At 35.0% G+C, this 18,574-nt stretch overlaps 2 protein-coding genes across 2 annotated transcripts; one reads left to right on the forward strand and one right to left on the reverse strand.

Moving 5' to 3' along the window:
• Window positions 1-7,123: 7,123 nt before the first annotated feature.
• Window positions 7,124-14,715, reverse strand: eif2s1b (eukaryotic translation initiation factor 2, subunit 1 alpha b). The gene is made up of 8 exons (XM_039781492.1): window positions 14,562-14,715; window positions 13,108-13,350; window positions 11,077-11,156; window positions 10,672-10,823; window positions 10,436-10,542; window positions 10,193-10,290; window positions 9,869-10,012; window positions 7,124-7,797 (listed from the first exon to the last, which is right to left on the reverse strand). Exons 2-8 carry the CDS (start codon window positions 13,346-13,348, stop codon window positions 7,672-7,674), a joined length of 948 nt encoding a protein of 315 aa, XP_039637426.1. The 5' UTR covers window positions 13,349-13,350; window positions 14,562-14,715; the 3' UTR covers window positions 7,124-7,671.
• Window positions 14,716-14,782: 67 nt separating this feature from the next.
• On the forward strand, window positions 14,783-18,552 carry atp6v1d (ATPase H+ transporting V1 subunit D). The gene is made up of 9 exons (XM_039781493.1): window positions 14,783-15,015; window positions 16,349-16,466; window positions 16,557-16,636; window positions 16,717-16,784; window positions 16,893-16,937; window positions 17,006-17,109; window positions 17,496-17,562; window positions 17,653-17,731; window positions 17,859-18,552. The coding sequence occupies exons 1-9, from the start codon at window positions 14,975-14,977 to the stop codon at window positions 18,001-18,003; spliced, it is 747 nt and encodes a 248-aa protein (XP_039637427.1). The 5' UTR covers window positions 14,783-14,974; the 3' UTR covers window positions 18,004-18,552.
• Window positions 18,553-18,574: the final 22 nt, after the last annotated feature.

An 18,574-nucleotide genomic window follows, 5' to 3' on the forward strand; every position in this document is an offset into this window, starting at 1 on the left:
TCAACATACTATACTATGACTTTTTTTGACATACCATACTATGACTTTTTTATGACTTTTTTGATGTACTATACTATGACTTTTGATGACTTTTTTTAACATGCTATACTATGACTTTTTTCGACATACTATACTATGACTTTTTTATGAAATTTATTGACATACTATACTATGACTTTTTTATGAAATTTATTGACATACTATATACTATGATTTTTTTGGACATACAATAATATTACTTTTTTGACATACTATCCTATTAATATTTTATGACTTTTCGACATACAATAATACCATGACGTTTTTCGACATACTATGCTATGTATTTTTTATGACTTTTTTCGACATACTATACTATGACTTTTTATGACTTTTTTTAACATACTATACTATGACTTTTTTTGACATACTATACTATGACTTTTTTCAACATACTATACTATGACTTTTTATGCCTTTTTTTTAACATCTATACTATGACTTTTTTATGATTTTTTTCGACATACTATACTATGACTTTTTTATGACTTTTTTTGACGTACTATACTATGACTTTTTATGACTTTTTTTAACATACTATACTATGACTTTTTTATGACTTTTTTCGACATACTATACTATGACTTTTTTATGAAATTTATTGACATACTATATACTATGACTTTTTTGGACATACAATAATATTACTTTTTTGACATACTATCCTATTAATATTTTATGACTTTTTCGACATATTATACTATGACTTTTTTCGACATATACTATGACTTTTTTATGACTTTTTTGGACATACTATACTATGACTTTTTTATGAAATTTATTGACATACTATATACTATGATTTTTTTGGACATACAATAATATTACTTTTTTGACATACTACTTTCTTACATACTATTTATACTTTTTATGACTTTTTTCGACATAATATACTATGAATTTTTATGACTTTTTCGACATACTATACTAAGATTTACTTTTTCGACATACTATACTATGACTTTTTATGACTTTTTTTCAACATACTATACTATGACTTTTTATTACTTTTATTCAACATACTATACTATGACTTTTTTATCACTCTTTCTCCACTTACTTTTTATGACGTCACATACTATACTATGACTTTTTGATGAAATTTATTGACATACTATATACTATGACTTTTTTGGACATACAATAATATTACTTTTTTGACATACTATCCTATTAATATTTTATGATTTTTTCGACATACAATAATACCATGACGTTTTTCGAAATACTATGCAATGTATTTTTTATGACTTTTTTTGACATTCTATACTATGAGTTTTTATGACTTTTTTTTGACAAACTATACTATGAATTTCTTCGACATACTATACTATAACTTATTTTGATATACTATACAAGGACTTTTTTCGACATACTATACTATGACTTTTTTCGACTATACTATGACTTTCTTCGACATACTATTTATGACTTTTTATGACTTTTTTCGACATACTATACTATGAATTTGTATGACTTTTTTCGACATACTATACTAAGACTTTTCGACATACTATACTATGACTGTTTTATCACTTTTTTCAACATACTGTACTATGACTTTCATATTCTTTATTCAACATACTATACTATGACTTTTTTTATCACTTTTCTCCACTTCTTCTATGACGTTTTTCGACATACTATGCTATGACTTTTTTATGAAATTTATTGATATACTATATACTATGATTTTTTTGGACATACAATAATATTACTTTTTTGACATACTATCCTATTAATATTTTATGCTTTTTCACAAACTTATTTAACTTTTTTTACTACAAAAATTCACATACTATCAGTATTTTTATATTTTTTAACATACTATACTATATTTTTCCACATACTATACCACGACTTTTTTCGACATACTAACCATGACCTTTTTTCGACATACTATACCTATGACCTTTTATAAATTATTTCCATACTATGAATGAATGATGAAGAATTTATGTCAAAAACCAAACAAAACAACAAAAAATTACAAATAAGTTATATAACAAAACATTTAATAAACAATAAGAAACATTAACCAACATAACACTTATTTATACCCTTGTCCATAGCTCAGTAATTAATTTTCTTCTTCTTCTTCTTCTTCTTCTTCTTATTATTATTTTATTTATTTATTTATTTATTTTAAATTTTTTACTTCCCTTCCTGCCTTAGTTTGACCATGTAACAAGTTTGGTGTTTGAATCCATATACAATATATATCACATTCATCATACACTACATACACAATATACATACATAACATTTACATACATACATAAATACATACAATCTTGTATATGTGTATACACTATATTCTTCTGACTTTTACCATACTATGACATTTTTGTGACTTTTTCACTATAATTATTTTGATATCTTTTTACGGACTTTAATATGACTTTTTTCATTGTAATGATTTTTATGACTTTTTAAATACTTATACTTTTTTTTCTATACTATGACTTTCTTCGACATACTATTTATGACTTTTTATGACTTTTTTCGACATACTATACTATGAATTTGTATGACTTTTTTCGACATACTATACTAAGACTTTTCGACATACTATACTATGACTGTTTTATCACTTTTTTCAACATACTGTACTATGACTTTCATATTCTTTATTCAACATACTATACTATGACTTTTTTTATCACTTTTCTCCACTTCTTCTATGACGTTTTTCGACATACTATGCTATGACTTTTTTATGAAATTTATTGATATACTATATACTATGATTTTTTTGGACATACAATAATATTACTTTTTTGACATACTATCCTATTAATATTTTATGAATTTTTCGACATACTATACTATGACTTTTTTCGACATACTATACTATGACTTTTTTCGACATACTATACCATGACTTTTTTCGACATATTATACTATGACCTTTTATAAATTATTTCGACATACTGAATGAATGAATGAATGAAGAAATTTATGTCAAAAATAAACCAAACAAAACATCAAAGAAATGTACAAATAAGTTATATAAGCAAAACATTTAATAAACAATAAGAAACATTAACCAACATAGACACTTATTTAATCCTACCCCTTGTCCATAGCTCAGTAATTAATTCTTCTTCTTCTTCTTCTTCTTCTTCTTCTTCTTCTTCTTCTTCTTCTTCTTCTTATTATTTTTATTTTTTTATTTATTTATTTTTTTAAAATATTTTTAACTTCCCTTCCTGACCCTTAGTACTGTGGAACACTCCCATGTAACCACATACAGTTTGGTGTTTTGAATGTACAATCCATATACAGATATATATCGACATTCATACATACACCTACATACACACACACACACATATACATACATAGACATTTACATACATACATACATATACATACATACACTATGTGTATGTATACACTATACTCTTCTATGACTTTTACTATACTATGACATTTTTGTGACTTTTTCGACATACTATACTATGACATTTTTATGACTTTTTTGACATACTATACTATGACATTTTTATGACTTTTTTTATAACTTTTTTCGACATACTATACTATGACTTTTTGATGCCTTTTTTTGACATTCTATACTATGAGTTTTTATGACTTTTTTTTTACAAACTATACTATGAATTTCTTCGACATACTATACTATAACTTATTTTGATATACTATACAAGGACTTTTTTCGACATACTAAACTATGACTTTCTTCGACATACTATTTATGACTTTTTATGACTTTTTTCGACATACTATACTATGAATTTGTATGACTTTTTTCGACATACTATACTAAGACTTTTCGACATACTATACTATGACTGTTTTATCACTTTTTTCAACATACTGTACTATGACTTTCATATTCTTTATTCAACATACTATACTATGACTTTTTTTATCACTTTTCTCCACTTCTTCTATGACGTTTTTCGACATACTATGCTATGACTTTTTTATGAAATTTATTGACATACTATATTCTATGATTTTTTGGACATACAATAATATTACTTTTTTGACATACTATCCTATTAATATTTTATGACTTTTTTCGACATACAATAATACCATGACGTTTTTCGACATACTATGCAATGTATTTTTTATGACTTTTTTAACATACTATACTATGACTTTTTTCGACATACTATACCATGACTTTTTTCGACATACTATACCATGACTTTTTTCGACATGCTATACTATGACCTTTTATAAATTATTTCGACATACTGAATGAATGAATGAATGAAGAAATTTATGTCAAAAATAAACCAAACAAAACATCAAAGAAATGTACAAATAAGTTATATAAGCAAAACATTTAATAAACAATAAGAAACATTAACCAACATAGACACTTATTTAATCCTACCCCTTGTCCATAGCTCAGCAATTAATTCTTCTTCTTCTTCTTCTTCTTCTTCTTCTTCTTATTATTATTATTTTATTTATTTATTTATTTATTTTAAAATATTTTTAACTTCCCTTCCTGACCCTTAGTACTGTGGAACACTCCCATGTAACCACATACAGTTTGGTGTTTTGAATGTACAATCCATATACAGATATATATCGACATTCATACATACACCTACATACACACACACACATATACATACATAGACATTTACATACATACATACATACACATACATACACTATGTGTATGTATACACTATACTATTCTATGACTTTTACTATACTGACATTTTTGTGACTTTTTCGACATACTATACTATGACATTTTTATGACTTTTTCGACATACTATACTATGGCATTTTTATGACTTTTTCAACATACTATACTATGACATTTTTATGACTTTTTTTATGACTTTTTTGACATATTATGACTTTTTTCGACATACTATAATATGACTTTTTAATTACTTTTTTCGACATACTATACTATGACTTTTTGATGCCTTTTTTGACATTCTATACTATGAGTTTTTATGACTTTTTTTTGACAAACTATACTATGAGTTTCTTCGACATACTATACTATAACTTATTTTGATATACTATACAAGGACTTTTTTCGACACATTATACTATGACTTTTTTCGAAATATTGTACTATGATGTTTTATGACTTTTTTTGACATACTATACTATGACTTTTTTCGACATACTATACTATGACTTTCTTCGACATACTATATTATGACTTTTTTCGACATACTATACTATGAATTTGTATGACTTTTTCGACATACTATACTATGACTTTTTTATCACTTTTTTCAACATACTGTACTATGACTTTCATATTCTTTATTCAACATACTATGACTTTTTTTATCACTTTTCTCCACTTCTTCTATGACGTTTTTCGACATACTATGCTCTGACTTTTTTATGAACTTTATTGATTACTATACTAAGAATTTTTATGACTTTTTTCAACATACTATACTATGACTTTTTTTCGACATACTATTGTTAGAAAAATCTAAAAGACATGTTCGTTTGATTTCTGAGGAGGTCCAAATGAAGATTAAACAAAAGATTTAATGAAACAGAATTGATGAAAATGACGTGTCAAAAATATACTAAAAATAAAACACTAAACACTGCCAGCAGCGGCCATGGATCTATGTTTCTCCCTGATGGAGTCACATAAGAACCAGTCCCGAATCATTCTCAGGATCACCATTTATTCCCTGCACCTGGGTAGTTCCTCAAATTAATTCCCTCCTTATTGGTCAGATGTGTTCAAAAGAAAAGGTGTTATTTCCCAATCCATGTGTCTTGAGGCCACACCTGGTCACAGGATCCTACCAAGTCGGTGTCAATTGTTTCCAAACTACAGGAATACTCATTCTTTGTCCTAATCAAATCTGGCCCAACAGGGGATGGCTCTCAAAGCTGTGTTAATAGGTCTCCTGTGTGGGGACAAGGAGCTTCTACCTATATGCTAAATAACAGACATGACCTAATTAATTCTTTAGAAACTTGTGATGGTGAGATGCAGTCAAATGCTGATTAAGTCTGGTGTGAGGCAGTTGGTATTGATACAATGTTTTTCAGCTCAGTTGCAGTGTCACTCACGGCAGTTTACATAAAATAGGTTACATTTTCAACCTAAAAGTATATTGCTCTAAAGACATCACCAATGTTTAACTTTTTTAAACACTATACTATGACTTTTTATGACTTTTTTGGACATACTATACTATGACTTTTTTATGAAATTTATTGACATACTATATACTATGATTTTTTTGGACATACAATGATATTACTTTTTTGACATATCCTATTAATATTTTATGACATTTTCGACATACAATACCATGACATTTTTCGACATACTATACTATGACTTCTTTCAACATACTATATACTATGATTTTTTTGGACATACAATAATATGACTTTTTTTCAACATACTATATACACTATGATTGTTTTGGACATACAATAATATTACTTTTTTTCGATATACTATACTATGACTTTTTTGACATACTATACTATGACTTTTATATGAATTTTTTTCAACATACTATGACTATTTGATATACTATACTATGACTTTTTTGACATACTATACTATGACTTATATGAATTTTTTCAACATAGTATGGCTTTTTTCGACATACTATAAACTGATTTTTTGGACATACGACTTTTTTCTACATACTATACTGAGTTTTTTTTCCTTTTTCCCAACATGCTATATACTATGACTTTTATACATAGTATACATACTATACTATGACTTTTCGACATACTATACTATGACTTTTTTGATTTATTAACTTAATCAGCATTTTTGGTTGTTTCAATTAAAGATTTGAGTCTGCTTCATCCCTACTTTTACATGTTTGATGTAAACAAAGCTTAAAAAGTTACATTACAGACTTAAAAAAAAAAAAAATCTTACCGTTGTCGTTTAATTCATCCCAAAATCACTTAGAGTGATAGCGGGTTGCAATCACTTTCTTATTTTGTAGTGAGAGTACATTATGTTTATTGCTGAAACATGCTTATTACAAAAGGAAAACAATCCTTAAATTAAAAGGCTAGGTCTGGTGCACTTTAATTCAAAGTAGTCACAGCAGTGGACAAAGACGCATTGAGATCAAAACTTCCAGAACTTTATTGATGCCATGTGAGCTAAACAAAAGCAGGTCTTGCCAGTAAAAACCCTTTAACTGGAAGAGAAACAGCACAAAAAGTCACCACTGACCGGTGTTGAGACAGACAAGCCTAGGTTTCCCCTTTAAATCAATCACATCAAGTGACCAGCCAGAGTTGAAGCGCCATGGAAACTGAAGACACTGGGCTCTTAAGCAAGAGGTAAGTGAAGGCCACTGCTTGTAAACAGCTTTTGTTGTCTTAGAGTTATTATTTATTCGAATTGGTGTACTTAAAAATATAAACTACATTGACGTTTAGTTTTCTTCCATGTCTGCATAACAAGACAGCTTTTTCTCTTGTTACCATCTTCTGAAACAAACTCTGCTAAAGAACAAACCGGGACGCTTGCCAATGAACTATAAACGCCCGTTAATGTTTGCAATGTGAAAGTTAACATCTGTTGGACTGAATGACTGTGGCCAGGTCTGTCCACATTTCTGTATTGACGTTGTTTCCCCATCAGCCTTCCTGTGAGGACTGAGTCTAGTCCTCTGCTTTGGCCTCCATCTCCTCTGCGTCGTCGTCTCCGTCCACCTCAGCATTCTCCCGCTCTAGCCTCTCCAGCTGCCGGGCGAGCTCTGTCTCATCAGTGTCTGTCACCACCTTAGGCTGAAGGGGACACAGTTCACTGTTTAGGTATTTGTACAATGCAAAAAAAAATAAGGAGTAAATAGGAACATGTCAAAACTGAGAAATTCTGTTCTTTATTTTGGCCACTCTTGGTAAGGACCAAAGAAAATTGAGAAGTATAGTCATATTTTAAGAAAAAGCAAACAATGTTTTAAGAATAAAGTCATAATTTGAGAACTGTCAATAATAGGAATGCACAATATTGGATTTTGGCCGATATCAATATGCCGATATTGTCAAACTCCTTTTGGCTGATGCCGATATATACAAATCTTGTTTTATTTCACTGAAAAGAAAAATAAGTCTCTCCTGTACTACCCCCCCCCCCCCTATTACTCTCATTTGTTGTAGATACAAACATTAAACAAGACAAAATAACATTATTATACCATAAATGTATAATTTTTACAAATGTAGACAGACATTCACCCCTGAAAAAAAGAAAATTATTTTACTTGGGGGAGAATAAATAAAGGGAACTTGGCTTGTGATTTTATTTTATTAAGATTATTTTTGGGGGCTTTTCCCTTTATTAGATAATGACAGTGGATAGACAGGAAAGTGGGGAGAAAGACAGGGGGGATGACACGCAGCAAAGGGCAGCAGGTCGGATTCGAACCCGGGCCACTACAAAGGACTCAGCCTACATGGGGCGCACGCTCTTACTGGGTGAGCTAGAGGTCGCCCCATGGCTTGGGGTTTTAAGAGACCGATAAACTGTACAGCGTGCACGCATGCACTCACGCAGAGTGTGGTCTGCAGCTGCTGTGTGCGTTTAGGGTGCTTGCTAGAAGCTTGCTCCTGATGTTTGTGAACTTTTGGATGGCGGTTCTTCAAATCAGTGATCAAGGATTTGATTACTTCACTAGTGTGTCTTTTTTTCACCGCGAAAAACATTCAAACCACAGATTACTGTCTCCACTTCAGCATGTAAAGCATGTAAAGCATGTGCTGCGTCACTGCATTACAAACTCTGCGAAACACACACTTTTGCTCATTGGACCGATGCATAAAAAATGACTAATATCTGCTGATACCAATGTGATTGCCGATGTATCGTGCATCCATAGTCAATACTAATTGAAAAATGTGTAATTTGCCAGAAGTCAAGATATAAGATATGGTCTCACCGTTACAAGTAAGGACTATAACATGAGAGTGAGAAAAACACTCATTTCAGGAATATAAAACACTCATTTAATATTTTTGCCTTTTAAAAAGCAAATGACTTTTGCATCACTTTCCTTGTTAACAAGGCTCTCTGTCAGTGGTGGAAGTATTCAGATCTTTTAATTAAGTAAAAGTAGCATTACTACAATGTGATAAATACTCGACCAAAAGTTAAAATCCTGCATCCAAAACCTTACTTCAGTAAAAGAATGTAAGTATATTCAGCAAAATGTACTTAAAAGTATATAAAAAAAATAAATAAAAAAAATCGAACTGCTCATTCTGCAGTAAAATGTTCGCTGTCAGTGCTTTATTATGTTTTTGATTAACATTACTGCTGCATTTATGTGTGTATGTAAAGTGTTACTGCTGTAGATGTTTAAGGTTGTGCCAATTTTAACTCCTTTATATACCGTTGGGACTGTACAGCAATGAGTCATATTCTATAAGATCTTCATACGTTTGCAGCGTCACTGTTCAGCGAAAACCACGTATCTCTAAAAAGTCAACTTTTCATGAAAATCAGCCCTAACACTTCATCCATCAGTTTATCAAAAATAAATTACCAAAATTTGAAAATACATGGGTTTCACTTAAAAAATAAAATAATAAAAAAAAATAATAAAAAGGGTATGGAAAATTGTAATCTGAAAAGTAACTAAAGCTGTCAAACTAATTTAGTGGAGTACTAGGACCTCAAAATTTAACTTCAGTTACATTCATTGCAGTGGTGGAACAGTGAAAATCACTGCTCATCTGAGCCTACCTAGAACTTTTAATACACATTTTTTAAAATGTTAAAACTTCAAGAAACTGTAAATAATAAAAGAAACACAAATAACGGAGTGGCTTTCGCATAAAAGACACTGAAGACACCCACCTCCATCTGGATGTTAAAGACACCTCTCTTCTCTTCGATCTTCTCCTTGATAGCAGCCATGGCCTGGTTGAGGACAGACAGGCCCTCTGTGCGCTCCAGAGTGGTCGTTGTCATCACGTAGCGAGGGGGAGCAATCAGGTTGATCTGCCAAGAAACAATACAATGTTTGTCTTATTAACACTGCATCACATGCATTTACACTAACAGCTATTATCCCCCCCCCCAAAAAACGAATATTAGTTATCAGTTAGAGAGGTCAGAGTTTCACCATTCAGCATCAGTGCACTAACATGTGGCTGAGAGTGGTTGAAATGGGCCTATTACCTTGATGGGCATGGCCTCTGTGGAGCAGCCAAGCCCGGCCCTCAGAGCTTCCTTCACAGCATCAATGCCCTCATACCCGTAGCACGCCACTTCAATGTCTGCCGGTGGGAGAGGAGAGAGATTTACAGGAATTGTGGTTGTAGGTCAAATCTTCACATACTTCATAGTCCAGCTGAGAGGCTATCATGATACAGATAAAATAAATAAAAAAGGTCAAATGTTAGCTTTAGAGTCTATTGCTACCTGCTCTGATTTTGACAGCCTGCGGAGTGAGTCGCCTGTTGATGTTGTCAATCAGCACATTCTTCTCTTCCTCTGTTAAGTCCAGCCCATCCAGAATGGCAGGATCTCTAGTGGAGGGAAGATTTTTACCATTTGATTTGACCTCATCAAATAAGACATTCTTTGAATACATTCTTTGTTCCTAAATTTCTAGATTAGCCTAACATTAACGCACACCGCTCAAAACAACCACTTACGATACAGCCTGTTTGAAGACATCATAGGCTCCGTATCCTGGCCGCTTGTATTTCTCATCGAACACCCAGGCGGTGCGCTGGTAGAAGCTCTCTAGCTGCTCGTCCTTCGTGTATTCCAGCACCTCTGCCACGTGTCGCAGGATGCTGTACACCTACAAACACAACAACCGCATCAGCCCAGGGAGAATACTGACTCAAAGGTCAGATTTACAAAAAGTTCACGAGAGATCAATGAAAAGAAAAACCTGAGGGTAGTGGTTTTTGAATCATCCAGAAATGTATGATAGGTTTGTGTATTTATGAAAAACTCATTTTTTTACAATGCTGAACACAAATGATGCTGAAAATCATATCAATAATTAATTAACAAAACAGAAAAAGGCATTTAGGCACAATTTGACTTACAGTTTTAGATTTGGTGAATTTATCTTCACACTTGATGGCCTCCTCTGGTGAAACTCTTCTTTTTGATAAATCAATGTATCCTAAAGACAAGATAGAGAAGAGAAGCTGTGATTTGAGTTTCCGTTGTCCGGTAATTACTGGTCATTGACCGGAAAAAAAATGATGAGGTCCGAAAATTCTAATTGTCTCCGCTCAGAATGACCGGAGGAAATAATTCCCTCTGCACAATTTGAATTAAAATAGGCTACAGTGATTTTCGTATCTTTTGTTTTATTAAAACAATGAACAGTCATATTTTTTCATTTAGAAATAGCGTATGCGATAAAGGAAAAAGTACATGTTGCGTTCTCGCTCTGATTGAATGCAGAAGACTACCGTAGATTTACAACAAACGGCGACAAGCAAGCGGGAAAGTCAAAGCCCAAGCGAAACAGGGAAATATTGTGAATTACTTCATAACACCAAGCAGCGGCCGGTCTAACGTATATCAAGCCAAGAAATTCCCAGCGAGGACGAGTCGGCACCAGCTACAGCCCCTCTCATTAACGTTAACAACACAGACGCACATCAAGTTGCCATATGCTGACAGCTCTCCGCGGTTACGGAGGCTTGACTTTCTCAACAGCCTGCGAGGTACTTATTGGGATTACAGTAAAAGCTATCCAGAGTGGGTCAAACTGGCCAGGGTAGCATGCGTAAAACCTGTATCCAGTGTGCCAGCAGAGAGGCTTCTTCCTGCAGATCCGCATCAAAACAGTGCGGCAAAGTTGCCTTGGGGAAGGCAGAGGGCTATGCGCATCGCGAGGTTGCAGGACACTTCTTCTCAATTATTTGGATTCACGTCGGCACTTGATAATTGTATGAGCCAGTTTGTTTGTACTGTAGTTTGTATTGTTTTATATCCTCAGCCTAGCGAATGGAAAATAAGCCTATTTTTATTCAGATCGACACAATTATGTAGCCTGGTTCAGCCCTCCTACGTACTTCCGCTCAATATTCATTTTCCTTCAGTACTATGTCTGGGTTTGCGTTATATTCTTGGGTTTTCGCCGATCAAATTTTAACAGGTCCAATCAGCGAACAGAGAGAGTGGCTAAGAACGATGACGTTGAGGTTCGGTAACCTTCGGCTAGTTCCGTAATGGCGGCGGAGAAAGATCCGGTCCGTTGTGGCTGCGCTGCCGAATATCCAGAAGTTAAAGCCCGAGCAAGAACAACCTTTGCTAAGTTGTGTTGGTGGCCATGATGTTGTGGCCCTCCTCCCCACGGGGTTCGGGAAAAGTTAGATTTTCCAGCTCGCTCCGTTAGTGGTGAAGGAGTTAGCTAAGGCTAACGCTAGCGATGCTAGATGAGGAGCTGTAAGTGAGTAAGCAAGGTTTGTTGACGCCACTTTGTGTGCTGCTCATGTTGTGGAGTTAATAAACTACTCGTTCTGAGCACAAATGAGCTGTTTTGGCAGCCTTTCGGTGTGCCAGCACGGGAATATCGCCATAAAAACCACAGAGAGCTTTCCATGGCGGCGATCATCAGACTTAATCAGCATTTGTGTTCCCTTGTTGGCAAGAGCTTGAATGCAACAGATGTTTATATGAAAAACTTCCACACTGCTTTAACCCAATACTGATGGATTACTGATAATGGACTGACAATGATCGATTATGTCATTAGCTGCCCAAGATGATGTTACACCGACCACATCCTACTCTATACTGTAGTATACAAGCGTCACTGTATCAAGGAACATTGCAACATTACAAATACTCTAGTGGCCATTACAATCCAAGGTTAAGAAGAGTTTTGCTGAACAGAGGAAAAGGTTGGCATCTCTCTTTCCAGTTTATCTTGTCATTATATGGATTAAAGTTCAGGCTGTAATTTGTACATTATGTATCTTCCACCTGCCACTTTGGCACTTGCAGCCAACATGTTTCCTGTCCTTTGTGTAGCCCTACACGCAGGCCTAGATCCAACACTAAACGCACCACCAATGACCTTCCTCTCTAGTGGTTAGTACCCGCCGGCCTGCACTTACCCTTCTCTTTGTCTACTCGGATGACGACCACGCACTCATTGCGGCCTATACGGATGAGCTTGTTGATGGAGCGGATACGTCGACGTGACAGCTCGCTCAGGAGGATCATGCCCTCGATGTTGTTGTACTCCAACAGGCTGACGTAGGCACCCATCTCGGCGATGGACCTCACGTTCACCATCACAACATCCTCCACCTCTGGGAACCGGTGCTGGTAAAATCGACAGCTGAGCCCCGGCATTGCTGAGAGAATAGAAACAAAGAGAGGCAGGGGTAAAATATTTGAAGCAGACAGTGTGGTCACACATCCTCCTATAAAAAGGACAAGCCACCAATTTGATATATCATTAAACATATAACTCAGCCTGTAAAAAAAGTTTAATTTCAGTAATGGCTACTGTGTTTCTGTGCACCCCTTTTTATTAGATATGTTTTTTTTCTACATCTTCAATATTGTACAGCCCAGTGTTAATTTGTAAATGTGATGAGGATATGCTAACATCTAGTCTAACATCTATCTCCAGCAGTGAGGGATGCCCTAAATGGTCCCAAGAGATATATCGGAGAGCTCACAAAATGATTGAAGAAAAAAACAAAACATTGCTGTCACACAAAATATGCTTACCTTTTTCTGTCATTTTTTTTTTGTGTGTGACATACCTCATAACTTTACATCTTTTAACCATAAAATGTTTCCCTCTCTTTTTATCAAATAAATTAATCCACTGTTTGTAGTATCATATCCTGTGATAATGTATATATTGCTTTATCTTTAAATGAGTCACAACAAGCCATAAAGGCTGGAAACCACTGATCGATCTACAGGCCATAGAAAGCAAATAATGCAGCAACACAATGGACAGATATTGGCACATTTTTCTGTTTCTGAGATGTTGGGCATAATAGAAACACCCTTGAATATCTATTGAGCAGTATAAAACCATCTGAATGACACATTGTTAATAGTTGTGTGTGTTTTTTTACTTTAACAGGTCAAATAACAGAGTTTAACCTGGAAAATATCCCCAAAATAACTACAAAGAGAGAGATAGATGAAGTGGTATTAAATGAACTGGCAGCGTTATTTCACATTTTTGTCTGTGAATTGGATGATGCAATGCAGATAAACACGAAGCCCCTTTACGACATCTCCTCATTCTCCATAGTTAGGAGCGAAAGCTGACATTAACACGAATAAGACGGAAACCGCTCTGTAGCATGTTAACAGCGACTGTAGCTAGTAACCGTTGTGAAGTAAAATACCACGAGACGACAATTAAATCTAAAAACAAAACTATTACTTTAATATCCGTTAGCTTCATAGCTAATGACCCGGTTAACAACTCACATGCGGCACATGTACTGCTGTCTAGGCTAGCAGTTAGCTAGCCAGCTAGCAGCTCCGTTTGTTCACTACTCCCCGGTAAAAATCACCTTCATCAAAAAACACTCACCTGTGTCATATGGTCACAGAACGATACACTTGAATGTTCTGTACTGGAAGTGTTTAAATGTCCGATTATGTATCCTTCGGTGGATTTTTAAATGAACAATTTGGGCCCTCTAGCTCACATTCATGGGTGTGCTAATTTCTCGACCCGGAAAAGATCGCTAGAGCTTTTCGACACGCGCTTGTGCAGAACGCGTTCGGTTCAGTCACATGACCAGAGGCCAGCTGATCATCACGGAGTCTGTCAAGATCACGAACATCAGCTCGATCAAGGCTTCTAAACCTGCGCGGAAAATAACGTGTTTTCTGTGTTAGGTATATAGTTTAATACAATATAATACAAGCTAACGTTTGAGTGTTAATATTAGGAAAAGGAAATAAACAGAAGACCGCAATCATCGACCAAAGGACGAGAAGATGTCTGGAAAAGAGAGGATCGACGTGTTCCCCTCCAGAATGTAAGCAGCTTGTTTGCTAGCTAACGTTAGTTGCTAACCTAACCCACTGTAGCCTCTTATTCAGATAATATGATGTCGTTTCGTTGACGTATTGCTTCCCAGTCTCTCATATTGATGTTTTCCTGCACCTATCTGCTGGGAAGTTAGCTTAATCTCATATGAAGGGATCACAGTCTTGTTCTGCGGTGTGATTCAAGCCTATATGTAGTTCATATCAGTCCCAGGTTGCTGTTTAAAAGAGGAAGATGCCTTTTATCATGTGATATTTCTAGCATGATCCCAGTGTGAGTTGTCAGCCTGAAACATACTGACACACTGAACAGTCTTGTAACATTCACTGTAACAGTGGGTAATTGTAGTATCTACTTAGCAATGGAGCTCCCTGTGTTGTGTGAGGTGAAAAACAATTTTTTTCAAGGCTTTGTGTGTGTAAGAGAAGTTTAGATCCTAGAGATGGGACGTGTTTCTGACCTGTACATGGATGAAGTACCACTCTTTGATTGCAAATGTGTAGATCAGTAATTCCCAACCAGGATTATTTATGTAGTTACCAGGGATACATGGGAAGATTATGGAGTAGCTGAGCCACTTTGAATAAATGTACTGTGATTTGATTATATACACACACACACATATGTATTTTAGAGGGAAATCAACACACAAATATGATTACAAATGTGTGATAATGATCTTAAGTATATTTTTTGTCACAAAAGCTCCTGTCGAATGTGTAGGCCTATGTAACAATTGCTTACCAATTGTGATCCGACTGTACAAGACACACCAACCTGGGTCAGTCTTAACAGCAAGTGAAGCAATTAAGACAAAACAAAAAAAAAACACCATAAAAGTAAAAGATAAAAGGTGGAATCATCAACTTTCTGTCACAAAAATGACCCAAAAAAGACCAAGCCCTAACCTCAACAATACCAAGCTAAATATGTCTTGTATAGATTCCCATACAGCGTGTTTTTCTCTGCAGTCAAATACTATCAAACAATTCCATGAGGCCATCCCATCTGTCAGAGGGGTATGATGAGGGGCACTTTGGCCCATCTGATAGGGCTGAGGGGGGGTAATCAGAACCACTGATGTCAAGACTAGGGATCCTGATATTTGGCAGCATGTTAGTGGGTTACCATGAAACACCAATAAAAAGCTAGGCAGCTGAAATAACAGGCTGTGTGGTGCAGGTAGCGATTTCTTTACACATGAGTGTCAAAGAATGTACATATACTCTGTAAATATTTGAATCCTGTATACTTGTAAACATATGTATATGTAATTAGTGAGATTCAAATACATCATTAAAATGTTTTGTTTGGGTTTGCAGGGCTCAGACCATCATGAAGGCTCGGCTCAAAGGGGCGCAGACCGGCCGCAACCTGCTTAAGAAGAAATCTGACGCCCTCTCCATGCGCTTCCGTCAGATCCTCCGCAAAATTATCGAAGTCAGTTGAAAATGATTAATAACTGAATTTGTTCTCCGTGCATTTATTTCTTCCTTAACTAACCGTGGTCTTCTTATCTCTTTTCCGTAGACTAAGACTAAGATGGGAGAGGTGATGAGAGAGGCGGCCTTCTCTTTGGCTGAAGCCAAATTTACAGCTGGAGACTTTACGTAAGAATCCGAGAAAGCTCATATGATGTGGCGTTATGTTCAGGTGCATCTGTAACTCACATCTGTAATTCTAACCACAGCACAACTGTAATCCAGAATGTCAACAAAGCCCAAGTGAAGGTCCGAGCCAAGAAAGACAATGTGGCAGGTTAGCCTACAAAAATATTATCTTTCTACCTTTTACAATCACTGTTGATGAGACAAGTTCTTATATGATTCATTAGACATTTAATTTATATGTTTTTCTTCTTTTTAGGTGTCACCCTTCCAGTTTTTGAACACTACCAAGAAGGCGGGGACAGTAAGTCACGTTTAAATAAAATGTTTTTGTGACAAGTGACATGAGTTTTCACCCTCGCTGTCTTTCAGGTTATGAGCTGACTGGTCTGGCCAGAGGAGGAGAGCAGCTCTCCAGGTTGAAGAGGAACTACGCCAGAGCTGTTGAGCTGCTGGTGGAGTTGGCCTCCTTACAGGTAGGGGGCGCTGTTACACATATACTGAGGTTCATTCATCTTAGTTATTTTCTCAAGTTAAATGGAAAGTGATGGAACAAAGATTCAACTACCCAACACCATAAAGCAGTTAAAATTGGCTTCACGTCAACCAACAACACTAAAATGCTGTTACATGTTAATACATCAATAATAATGATTCAATAATATGATATACTGTATATTCATAAAATAGGGTAACACTTTTAGATTTTGTTTATAAGAAAATATAAAATTTTTGAACATTTGTTTCATTAATGGAAATTGAATGTTTTTAATAATAATAAATTTTGTTAAAGAGTTAGTAAAATAAGTAAATTAGTGTTTTTGAGAAATTCTGACACAAAATGCCAACTTTCTGTTTGTAGACATCTTTTGTCACGCTGGATGAAGCCATAAAGATTACCAACCGCCGTGTCAACGCTATTGAGCATGGTAAATTCACACTTATCATAGAATTGTTGCCTTTTTCCTCAAAGAATTACAAAGACAGTTATTAAAGCTCATCTTGATCCCACTTTGCAGTGATTATTCCCCGCATTGATCGGACCCTCACCTACATCATCACAGAACTGGATGAGAGAGAACGAGAGGAGTTCTACAGGTGAAAACGTTTCCTAGCAGTCTAATAAAGCCCATCTTTTTTTTTAACCTTTTATATTTAAACAAAGCAACACGTTCTAACCTTTCTATTTTTGTTATACCACTGAAAATATGTCCTCCTCTGCCAGGCTTAAGAAGATCCAAGAGAAGAAGAAACAGCTCAGGGAAAGAACAGAACTGGAGATTGCCGAACGTCTGGCTAAACTGGGTCCCATCGCAGAGCCCACCAACATGCTGATGGAGGAGAGGGATGAAGACATGCTGTTCGAGTGAAGCGCTCTCATGGCAGACGAGTCACTGACTTCCCCCCCAACATCCTATTTATTCTGTGCCTCTCAGGCCATGTCTATGTCCTCTCATGCAAATGATGAAAGTTGTTTTTTTGTGTACTTGTCTGTGATGATTTGTTCTATTGTTTCAGTGCTGGATGATGTGTGTTTCCAGATTTTGTCACTGTACAGAACAAACACTTGGCTGTTTACCCACAAGGGAGTCAGTTCACTATTATAAAATGATCTAAACAATAAGAATATAAGTATGTTTACACATGGTTTGCGAGTCAAATTAAAGAAGCATTCCGTGTGACTGATCAACTTGTAGATATTTTAGGTTCCTCACAACATTAAGAGCCATTGCATGCTGTAAAGTTTAAGGTGGTTGTAGATTTCAAAGTGTGTGCGAGTCTGTGTTGTGGAGGTTGTTGTTACCTCATTTGAGGATGTTTACCATTGCCCAGGAAACCCTAAAGTGACCCTGCTGTAAAATGTAGTGTGCAAGTAAACACCCAACACTTCATCCAAATAAAGATGGTATCAGCATCCACCTATTGCCTGGATTTCTTGCT

This window comes from Perca fluviatilis, chromosome 18 (assembly GCF_010015445.1).
Source record: "Perca fluviatilis chromosome 18, GENO_Pfluv_1.0, whole genome shotgun sequence".
NCBI classification, from domain to species: Eukaryota; Metazoa; Chordata; class Actinopteri; order Perciformes; family Percidae; genus Perca; species Perca fluviatilis.

Excerpts from the sequence above, each read along its gene's own strand:
- atp6v1d (XM_039781493.1), top strand. The coding sequence starts at position 14,975 with ATGTCTGGAAAAGAGAGGATCGACGTGTTCCCCTCCAGAAT. Across the intron at positions 16,467-16,556 it reads TCCTCCGCAAAATTATCGAA|ACTAAGACTAAGATGGGAGA; the intron begins GTCAGTTGAAAA and ends TCTTTTCCGTAG. Across the intron at positions 16,785-16,892 it reads CAAGAAAGACAATGTGGCAG|GTGTCACCCTTCCAGTTTTT; the intron begins GTTAGCCTACAA and ends TCTTCTTTTTAG.
- eif2s1b (XM_039781492.1), bottom strand. The coding sequence starts at position 13,348 with ATGCCGGGGCTCAGCTGTCGATTTTACCAGCACCGGTTCCCAGAGGTG. Across the intron at positions 10,824-11,076 it reads AATTCACCAAATCTAAAACT|GTGTACAGCATCCTGCGACA; the intron begins GTAAGTCAAATT and ends TTGTGTTTGTAG. Across the intron at positions 7,798-9,868 it reads TCTTTAACATCCAGATGGAG|CCTAAGGTGGTGACAGACAC; the intron begins GTGGGTGTCTTC and ends TGTCCCCTTCAG.